The sequence below is a fragment of the Mytilus galloprovincialis genome, chromosome 8, assembly GCF_965363235.1.
Source record: "Mytilus galloprovincialis chromosome 8, xbMytGall1.hap1.1, whole genome shotgun sequence".
NCBI classification, from domain to species: Eukaryota; Metazoa; Mollusca; class Bivalvia; order Mytilida; family Mytilidae; genus Mytilus; species Mytilus galloprovincialis.
Genome location: NC_134845.1, coordinates 35,753,453 through 35,765,322, shown reverse-complemented (window position 1 = coordinate 35,765,322; position 11,870 = coordinate 35,753,453). Strand labels below are relative to the sequence as shown.

Sequence of the window (11,870 nt, the reverse complement as noted above, 5' to 3'; positions counted from 1 at the left end):
CAAACCTTTACGACAAACGAGATGATTTCAGCTTCCCAATTGTGATCTTCCTTTTCTATGTAAAAACATTCCAGCAGCGCCTGTACACGGAGTATATATCTCCAAATGGATACCATATTCCCGTTTTTCCTATAATGATTTCCTTGAAAGAGGGTCGCTGCTCAAAAAGAAGCTATTATACCAAGATTTCCAAATTTTGAAGTTGAAATCGTCCCTTCGATAATTTTACGGACGCCATCACGAGTTGGTTGATCGTTATGGAAATACCGTTTCACAGATGATGTCGGATATGTTTCTTCCGTTGTAACTACAATCATCTCCCCTTCCAGGAATGTGACCTACCGAATTAGACAATTTGCAGGGTTTGTAATAATATGAGCAACACGGTGGGTGCCAAATGTGGAGCATGATCTACTTACCCTTCCGGAGCACCTGAGATCACTCTTTGATGGAGTTCGTGTTGCTCAATCTTTAGTTTTCTATGTTGTGTCTTGTGTCTGTTTGTCTTTTCATATTAAGCCATGGCGTTGTCAGTTTAATTTTTGATTTATGAGTTTAACTGTTCTTCTAAATCTGGTATCTTTCGCCCCTCTTTTATTTGTTCAGTGTATGTTTACTTTTTTTTAAAATAATTTTTTTATCGAGTAAAGTCCTTTGAATTGATATTTCATAGAGCGACTTTTATGTTGTAATATACACTACTGTCTCGGGTAAGGATGAAGGTTGATGCCTAATAACACGTTTAAACCTGTTGCATTTCTATGCACCTGTCCTAAGTCAGGAGCCTGCTGTTCAGGGGTTGTCATTTGAAGGTATGTTGTTTTAGTGTTGATCGTCTTGTTTTTCATATTGATAAGACTATTGGTTTTCTTGTTCGATTTGTTTTACACTAGTCTTTTTGGGGCCCTTTATAGCTTGCTGTTCGGTAAAAGCCAAAGCGCCGTGTTGAAGGCTGTACTTTGACCTATAACTGATACTTCGATGGAAAGTTGTCTCATTGGCAATCAAAACACGTCTTTTTAAAATGAACAGTTTTAAATGATGAATTGAAAGGTTTAAATATTTGTCTCATTGGCAAACATATCTTATCGCCTTTATATTATATTGATAGATAGTTTTTTGACCATTGGTCGTAAAACATTAAAGCGGCATTAAATGTCAAAGTCATGTTCAACAATCTGACTCAAATATTTGATTCATAACATACTAAAACGTATATCCAAATTACAATACGTCTAGAATACACAATTGAAAATGCACGGAGTATATGTATCAACATTTTGTGTGACGTTAACTTGACGTTGTCTTTTTATTTATTGGGGTTAACTACGAATACTACTGATGGTCATATAACATGATATAAACATAAGTATTGATATGATATATAGCGACCACGTGAAATTGGATTTTCGAGATCCTGTCTAATTCATAGTGTATGTTTAAAAGCATATTTGTCATCAGTTTTACCTGTATAAGAATTATTGTTTGTGGATCGAATCAACCAGATTGTTCATCCTTGTTCACTTCTAAGGATGACATTATTTTCCTTATAACTGATGAATACATTCGTTATTCATCTCTAGCTATGAGATTAAATTGAAGATTTCATTGAGGTCGAATCGTTAACTTGCAAGAGAATAATTCATCAGTGATTTTTTTTTTTTAGCTAATATGGTTCTAAAGGTGAATTGTTATTTTCCTTATCACTTTTATTAATGATCGAACAAAAAATTTGAAAAATGTATATCTCGTAGCTATAGTCCTTTTAAGTTGATGTATGGATTTTTTTTAAATGTTATCATTCATATTACAGATTCACACTTTTCAATCGCAACTCTATTTAAGAGGGTTTCGTTTTTCTTAAAAGCAAACACAAGATAAAAAACAGATTTAAGAAGTCATCTTTTTTTACAAAATCTCTTGTTCACTTGTTCTTACCCCAGGAGTAGATTACCTTAGCCGTATTTGACACAACTTTTTGGAATTTTGGATCCTCAATGCTCTTCAACTTTGTATTTATTTGGTTTTTTTACTATTTTGATTTGAGCGTCACTGATGAGTCTTATGTAGACGAAACGCGCGTCTGGCGTATAAAATTATAATCCTGGTACTTTTGATAACTATTAAGAGTGTTTCATGTTCCCTTAAAAGCAAACACAAGATAAAAAAAAAGAATTCATCTTTTTTAAATCCCCAATTCCGGCCCAAACGTTTGTTTTCTTGAGATTAGTGTGAAAGCTGCGATCTCTTACGAAAAAAGGAAGTATATGTGTAAAAAGTAAAATAGGTGGTAGTGCATACTTTGACAAACAATACCACACTATCCAAACATTAAGTGGTGTTTACTTATATGACAATATTTTGAAACATTGTTAACAAAAATAAGTCTTCCTTCATATGTAACATAACTTTTAAATCCTTTACACTTATTGTTCTTAAAAATGAGTCAAAGACCACGTGGTATTTGGGAATAATTTTTTCTATTCTGTATTTGATCAATTCTTTCATATTCAAAACTCCTTGTTATTATTGTTATTATACAGTTATTTAACTAGCCCTGCACGAGCTTAAAGCAATTTCAATTTTGGATATACTTGTTTACACAATCGTCATTAGGACTTTGCAGAATAATTGTCTCATTGGAAATCATAGTAACTACTATTTTTTTTATATAAAATTCAATTAATCAATGTTGTATGGTTTTTCAATGAAGAAATTTATTTACAATGGTCAGAAATTATAGTATTTGTATACATTAACAATACACAGATCATTGTAGCATCAAATTGTTTGGAACTTGATTGAATTGGTAAAACTCGGTCATTATTTCACTTTTAAAACTTTAAGAACTTCCTCTTTTAGTTGTTTCTTGTCAACCTTTCCACTAATTGTTCTAGGGAACGAGTCAATGAACACGTGATATTTTGGAACAGCAAGTCTGTTATGTATGTTTTCTTTTTTGGTGATGCCTTTGTTAGGAATTAAGGCTTTAAGATCGTCCCATGTGGTTGTTGATTCCGGTTTCTTCATTAAACAGGCACATGCTTCTTGGAACATCACCTTGTCTTCAATAGCTATCACTTTGACATCTAATATGTCTGGATGCGCAGATAGTACATTTTCTAAATGTACAGGAGACATTTTCCAACCTCCTATTATGATAACATCCGATAAACGACCACTGACGACAACCTGGCCATCAGAAGTAACGTACCCAATATCATTTGTTTTAAACCAACCAGATTGGTCTAAAACTTCGATGGTTTTTTCTTGGTTGTTCAAATATCCAAGGAAACGAACACTGGATCGAACATTTATTTCTCCCGTGACGTTTCTTTTACAAAGTTTACCAGCTTGGTCAAGAACAGTTATCTCTATGCCTCTGACTGGAGATCCTACTGAATAATCCTCAAAGTCTTCAGGTCGTACTATTTCTTTGTAACAGATAGATCCAAGTTCGGTTGTTCCATAAACGTTAATAAAACGGCGGGCTACTTTTCCAATTACAGAAGCATAGTTTGTAGATAATGGAAATCCTGCTGTAGTCACACATTTCAGTGGAAAGCTTGAACAATTTATTTCGCCATCCGAAAATTCTAGCAAAGATGGACCATATATCCCAGCGAAAGTGCAGTTTTCTTTCTCAATTACTTTTGCTGTAAGTTTTGCAAATTGTCTCGCGGTGCTTATGTTGTTTAAATAACTAGTTACTGTCACCAACGTGTTGCCAAAATTTAACAACGAAAAGACATAACCACCAATCCATATAAATGGCTGAGAATTAAAGATTACGTCTTCTTTTTCCATCCTCATCACTTGGTTGGTCATTGGTAGTACAGATGATACATGAAAATGAGTTTTTGGGATGAGTTTGCTTTGACCGGTTGTTCCAGAGGTCATCATAATTATACAGACGTCATCTGGTAGCAAAATTGGTAGTTCTATACCAAAATTAAATTCCGCTAATTGCTGAAGTGAACCAATGGTGAATGGAAAATCGCCGGCATCTTCTGTTCCAACCCGAATAGCATATTTCAGCGATGAAACCTCTGTTTTTAAAACTCTTCCATTCTCGTTAGTGCCACTTACAAATTGACGGACTATATCAATCTTTTCAGCGCTATCTCCGAATATAATAGCCGTGCATTTCTTACTCTGATTTAGTGCTTGAACAATGTTTTGTCCATCATTTGACAAATACGAAAGGCCAAGAGTGATTGCTCCAGCAAGAGCAATCCCAAAATGACAGAAAATCCATTCTGGAATGTTCGGTAAACCTAGACCAACAACGTCGCCTGGTTGTATTCCTAACTTGATCAGACCTTGAGCACATTCCCATGATTTTCTATATAGATTTCCAAAAGTCAAAGATTGTCTCTCAAATTCAGGTGTGTAAAATACGATGGCTTCTTTATCTGGCGTTTCCTTGGAGTATCTTTCCAACTTGTCTTTTATAGTTTCATAAACAAATGGTTCTACCATAGGATTACACAGATAACTTATGTCTTCCATGTTCTTGTTATAATAAGAAAATGGTGTGTCGCTTAAACTTACACTTCTTTTTTCTGCTTATAAATAAGTTCGGATATGACCGGAGTATGTGTTTTTCTTCCTGATACATTGTAAAAGATTAACAAAGAAATAAAGTCTATTGTTATATGCGAACAGACACTTGATGGTGCAGTACTTGATAACTTTTTCACACATTATAATGATGAGGCCCCCACAAGACATTGAAATCAATTTTAACATTGTTTAGCTCGTTGTGTTATTTCAAAGTAGTTTAAATATAATTATTGTATTATTCAAACTGAAGCTGTACAATATGTAAAATTTGGAATATACATATCACTACAAGTGAAATAATTAGTATGACCCGGAAACAAGTTGCAAAGTTGAATTAATCAGTAAACGCAAAAATACATGGAAAAGGACTTTATGATAATAACTGCCATATGCCTTACTTGGTACAGGACATTTTAGAGAAAAATGGTGGGTTTAACCTATTTGTATGGCTAGCCAAACCTATCTCTTGTATGGTTATGTTTTAAAAAAAACCGCAAAATGACAATACCTCGTGACAGGAATACAATCATACACAAGCTGTTTCATTCATGATGGTCAGATATGTGTATATTTATATACTATTTGTATGAATAACAGCTCAACAATGTTAGATCTGTAAATTTGCCTCGCCGGGATTCGAACTCATGCTACTGAGATATCGTGGTACCAAATCGCCTTGTATTATGCCCGACGCTAGACCATTCGACTACCTAGGCTCTACAGAAATATTGTTGTGTGTTCTAACGTTAATCTTTGATCTTTTTCTGTTTATGTCAAAGCGTTGGCAGTTTATTTTCGACTAAATAGTTTCAATGTCCTTTTGATCGCCTCACTTTGGTGTCGATGATTATTGCATCAAGTTTTAAAGGTTTTATCTCTTGCAACAAGTTTTTTTTCCATTCTGTTGGCTATCATAACTTTCAATATTAGGAGAACATCTGTGTTTTACACTTTGCCGACTTGATCCATTTTTATTTTTCGTATGTGGTAAACTAAATACATGAGTTGCATCTAAAAACTAAAAAACTGCAACCATTTTATAGTTCTTTATTTTATGTTTTGAAGATGGAGTGCTTTTACTGAAAAAGTAATGTGGCAATGTTGATTCAAGATTAACACTGAATATGAAATGCAGGATACTAAAAATAAAGCCCATGTATCTATAAACGGTTTACTTATACGCCTAGAAATCGAAATTTAGAGTCGGTTTAGAAATAAACATGATGTTGTGATGTTACACTTTTGTTTCAGGTTGGATGAAGGTTGGCGTCTATAACTTTTAAACGTTTTTAACCCGCTGTATTTGTTTGCACCTGTCCTATGCCAGGAACCTAGTGTTCAGTGGTTGTGATTTGTTGATATGGTTCATAAGTGTTTCTCGTTTCTGGATTTTTTATATAACTTAGACCGTTTATTTTCCTGTTTGAATGGTTTCACACTAGTCATTTTTGGGGTCTTTTGAGTGAGTCAAGAAGACCGTACTTTGACCAATAATGGTTTACTTCTACAAATTGTGACTCTGATGAGGAGTTGTCTCATTGGCACTCATACCCAATCTCCTTATATATATATTATGGCAAAAAGAGTCGACTCCAATTTTGTTACCAATTATGTATAATTGGTATATATATATATATATATATACTTGATCCATTTTTATTTTTCGTATGTGGTAAACTAAATACATGAGTTGCATCTAAAAACTAAAAAACTGCAACCATTTTATAGTTCTTTATTTTATGTTTTGAAGATGGAGTGCTTTTACTGAAAAAGTAATGTGGCAATGTTGATTCAAGATTAACACTGAATATGAAATGCAGGTATATATATATATATATATATATAAAACGTCGCCTGAAGATTGCCAGAAGGCATGAAAGCACTAGTGACAATCTTTTAACGAACTGTTATTATTTGATGTGAAATGTAGTTTGCGAATTAATTTTTTATTTTTATTATATATATATATAGACGAGTTGTATATACATAATGTACACAGCCATGTATCACCATCATTGCTGGTGATCCGATGGATACATCTGTTGTAGAGTTGTCACTGACTCAGACGTACTTATTAATATAATTATTTTCTGTGACTGTATCTTGCATTAATTTGTAGGATCCTTAACTACAGATAATTGAGCTGATCTGTAACAATAACATCTCCATACCTTATATATCATGTACTGTAGTACGCCGCTAGATTAAAACTGACGAGGAAAGGTAACACACGGCCACTGAAAGCTTTATTATTGTGAAGCCCAGGTGGTCGTGTGGTCTAGCAGTACGGCTACAGTGCAGGCGATTTGGTGTCACGATATCTCAGTAGCATGGGTTCGAATCCCGGCAAGGGAAGAACAAAAAATTTGCGAAAGCAAATTTACAGATCTAACATTGTTGGGTTGATGTTTAGACGAGTTGTATATATATATATTCAACTTTCTCTACAATTTTCAACATCCAAGAAACTATGGAGTTTAACATAAAGATGTACCCATAAAACGAGAGTGTCCTGGGTTTGTAATCAAAATTCAATAAATAATTAAAAAGGAAACACATTTTGAGATGTGCAATGTAACAAGATAATGAAGATCACACCACTACTTCCACCTATTTTGAAAGAATTAAATCTGTATTAATTCAGGTAAGAGAAAATGAGTCTTTTGATAACGAAATTTATAAAAAATTATTAGCCTGGTATCGCTGATGTTACTTTTCTCTCTCTCACAAACTGAATAAATGAGGGAGTAAAAGTTAACAATGTCGAGTAGATTTCGTCAAGGATTGAATTTACTTGAGACGTATTTTATTGTTATAGTATATATATCCTGTGAATAGTATACCAAGTCCAAGTGATTTATAACACTAGAACATAAACATGTGTTTTGACAATGTTTTTACAATATTATTTATAACTGCACCCGAACATTTAAAAGAAATGGACTTGTAAGGTTTCAATAGTTGTCTTTTTATATCTCCCAAAGAGGTGGAAGATGAATTTCATTTTATCATAACATGTTCAGAAATTAATAAAACTAGGATCAAAATGTTTAATGAAATTTCTATTATTGTCCCCAGTTTTAATCTAATGAGTGAAGAAAAAAAATTTGATTTTATATTTTCCTGTAAAGATTGTGATATTTTACTTATTTTGTTAACTATATGAGTGAAATGTATAATGAGAGAAACAATTATAATGTCATTATATGAACTGCGTAATTGACGTCTAAACTTATAATATTATAGACATATGTAGGACTCGGAGGTACGATGAGGACGTTGAAGTGCGATGGTCTACGCCGAAGTGCGATGGTCCTTTCGCTGAAGTGCGATGGTTTAGCACGACTTTTAGTTGTTTTGACGTTTTCTAAACAACACGGATTCGCAGGCAGGTGGATAAGATTGTTTAGATTAAGATTAATTGCGAACAAAGGAATTAAAAAAACAAAACAAAACAAGGTAACGAACAATTTAAGTTCAGAACAGTTTTGAGCGTAAGAGGTTGAGGTTACAAAATAATTTATAACTAAGTCATGCTACAAATCATGAGGAACAAATCGGCTAAAAGATGATCTTGGTCTGCAGATTGGTTATCTAGCGTTCGGTGTTATGCCGCAAACATTTTGTACGACCAATAAAAGTCTGGTGCTTTGCTTCAAGTATGTTTCAGTAAATTATATGTGATTTCTTTTTAGATAAAATAAAACTTATTAAAAGCAATCTTATTTTTCGAGTCGATATAATTTTGCTTTATTATTGAGATGAATTCTGCTTTGTAAGAAAACTCGCACTACATATATGTCTAATTTTTTGTTCTTACAGTATAAATCTTAACAGGTTAGTCTGCGGAATAGCGGAAAATCAGCTTATTCTAAAGTTTTCACAGAACTCGCGTCACGTTTCGCTATAAGTCAAGCATATATACATGTACTTGATGGCTTTTATTTGTTAAAAACTGTTACGATATTATATAAATGGATGAATGAGTGTCTTATGAGCAATTTCTCGGCTATGATATGACGAGAACAAGTTCTATTTGATAAAATGAGATGGACCCTGTGTAGCACTATATAGACCGACACGCTGAACTCTTTTTTTTGGCGCACTTGACATTTCCTCCAACTCGAATCTCGTATACTAAGTTAATGCCATCTAGCCCATTTTTTTTGACTCCATACGTCTCCGTGCTAAGCGGATGATTAGCAAATTAGAATTGTAAGTATTTTTTATTAGACCTGACTAAAAATTGAAACCAATCTCCCAAATGCTAGAACGCTAACCACTACACCACACCTCATTCAATAGAGTTCTTACTTCCGACCATCGCATTTAGCTGGAATAAACCATCACACAGTTTCAACTTTATAGTTAGACCATATCTGACAGAGCCGCCATCGCAATTCAGCGTAACCACCATCGCACTTCAGCGTAGATATCAACAAGTTAACGTCACATTGTTATCATCGCACTTCAGCGTGTTAACCAACGCACTTCGGCGTACACCATCGCACTTCAGCGTGGCCATCGCGGTTCGGAGTACCATCGCGGTTCCAAGTCCTACATATACATGATATATAAGCATAATATTTGAATTAAAAATTTTAAAGAGGAGGCATGCTGTCAAAAATAGTATTATAATTAAAATTAATAATCTATATAAAAAAAAAATCTTTCAATGCTAAATGTTTGTAGTGTTAAATGTCTATCGTTTTGTGATTAATATGCCTGTCTGTCTGTTTGTTTCTGTTTTTGTTTTGTATTTTAATTAGTAACAATCTCATTGTTTGGATTTTAAACTAATAAAATTCTTATTCTTATTCTTCTTATTCTTATTCCTAAAGTTTATATTGATAAAGATATTTTATCACAACTGTTTGTAAAATATAAAATGGATCAAATAGTTTATTCTACTGTTATCATTTATATTACAGAATGACATTTTTTCACTGGGGACTCTATTGTTAAAGAGTGTTTCCTGTTTCCTTAAATGTAAATACAAGATTAAAAAAAATGATTTAAGAAGACGTTAATCACTAATTCTGCCCGCAACCGTTTGTTTTCTTGAGATAAGTGTGAAAAGCTGTGATCTCTTGCGAAAATAGAAAGTATGTGTGTTAAAAGTAAAATAGGCGGTAGTGCATACTTTGAAAAACAATGACACACCCTCCAAAATAAAAGTGTATTTTTTTTACAAGTAAAACTCGCTTTTTGTTGTAGGGTTTGTCATTGTTCCTCAAAGTATACACTACTGTATATTTTCCTTTACGTTACAGTTGTAGGACAACATCAGACTTCTTTCAGTTGTAACTAAAAGGGAATATATTGTTTCTATTGTAAAGTGTTGAGAACTTCCTCCCTCAACCTTTTATTTCAGTCTGTTTTAAACTTATTGTCATCGGCGGATCCAAAAAGGGGGGGGGGGTCCGGGGATTGGAACCCCCTTTTTGGCAGAACAATACATTTGAATGGGGACATTTAGCTGGACCCCCTTTATCCTGGGTTGGGAACCCCCTTTTAAAATGGCTGGATCCGCCCCTGATTGTTATTATGAATGAGTCAACGGGGAGATGGTATTTCAGGTTAGCATGTCTGAAGTAAATATTTATTTGTTTCTGCAAATGGTATAATTAATCAACATTTATGGTTTTAAAAAAAGTATAATAAAAACAACATTGTACACATATGTTTTAAACAAATAATATGTAAATCTATAACGGGGAAGGATTTAAAACTTATATAAGTCGATTAGAAATACGAGATAAGTAGATCATATACATATATACATACATGTATATATATAATATGTATATATTACCTACTATATATAATATCAGTTTGCAGTACTGATCGGTTTCTTTACAGTTGATTAATGGCCTAAAGCACGACTTTTTTTTACTTTGTTTGAAAAGAGGCTTTGCTATGTTGCTCCAAAAGTATGGAATCAAATTATTAGATATAGTACGTATATGTTCATTTATTGTTTCATCTGTATGTATTTCTATGAACATAGTGGATGATAAGAGTGAGTCAATTTTGCAGACATCGGAATCGGTAAAACATATCATACAAAATCGTTCCCTTTGCAAGCAGTGAAAGCGTAATAAGGACGTCATATTAGAATTTATTAAATGATATGAGCAAATAAGCCCTAATACGGATAAATCAGCATGTGCAATACTGAAAACGTCCCACTGTCGATATAAATCAAGATTTAATATTGCTCTTCGAACAGGGTCAATACGGAAAAAACAGGGCCAATACAGAAAAAAGCGGGAAAAAAGTCATATTAGCCCTAGGGCTAATACAGGACGTTCACTTCCGGTTTTCAATTTTCTTACGCCATTACTTAACTTTGGAAGTATCGTTATGTATAAAAACATTTGTATAATATTTATTGATAAATTAAAATCATAAAATAAACAGGTTAAATGATGTGCAATGTTTTGTTACGTCTTAAAGTTTTGAAACGGAAAAAACAGGGCCAATACTGAAAAAAGCGGGAAAAAAGCCGTATTGGCCCATGGGCTAATACGGGACGTTCACTTCCGGTTTTTAATTTTCTTATAATCATTTAATAAAAGTGTTATGAACTGGCTGTTTCTGTATTGGCACTGGTATAGATTCTCGGTCAGCTGTATTGGCCCTCGACCCTACGGGTCTCGAGGCCAATACAGCAAACCTTGAATCTATACCAGTGCCAATACAGAAACAGCCAGTTAATAACACTATAGTATTATATAATATATATGTTTTATATGTCTCTGTTTTTAACTTAATACTGAGACTACTATGTGTTATAGTAGTCTCAGCTTAATATAAGTTCTTTAATTATTCTAAATGTATGTTAAGGGCCAACATATTTTAATAAACAGCTTTTGACATGGGATTTTTAATTTTAGAAGGTGTGTCCCTGACATTCCTGACAAAATGTCCAAGTGCTACGAAACGAAGTCATTAAATTTTACTAATATCAGTTAGTATACTAGTGTCGAAAAAAAGAATTTAACAAGAGCATATGTTTTCTTGTTCAAAACTAAATTTAATGTGTGTATAAAACACTCTCTACAGAGGCGGGTTTAGGGGGGGGGGGGCAGGGGGACCCCCCCCCTTTTTCAGAAAAATTTTGGTTGATTATAGAGGGAATCACTGTAGTGTGACGGAATCGCCCCCCTCCCTCTTAGGCAGTCAGTGGGCCCCCTCTTATGAAAATTGCTAGATCCGTCACTGCTCTATTTAAAGGTAATCCAACTCGAAAATGTTGAAAGCCGTGTATTATGAACCCGGGATCGTCAATACCTATTTTA

At 33.7% G+C, this 11,870-nt stretch overlaps 1 protein-coding gene across 1 annotated transcript; it reads right to left on the bottom strand.

Annotated features, from left to right (window-relative positions):
• Positions 1-2,692: 2,692 nt before the first annotated feature.
• On the bottom strand, positions 2,693-4,527 carry LOC143085670 (medium-chain acyl-CoA ligase ACSF2, mitochondrial-like). The gene has a single exon (XM_076262156.1). The coding sequence runs from the start codon at positions 4,510-4,512 to the stop codon at positions 2,824-2,826; it is 1,689 nt and encodes a 562-aa protein (XP_076118271.1). The 5' UTR covers positions 4,513-4,527; the 3' UTR covers positions 2,693-2,823.
• Positions 4,528-11,870: the final 7,343 nt, after the last annotated feature.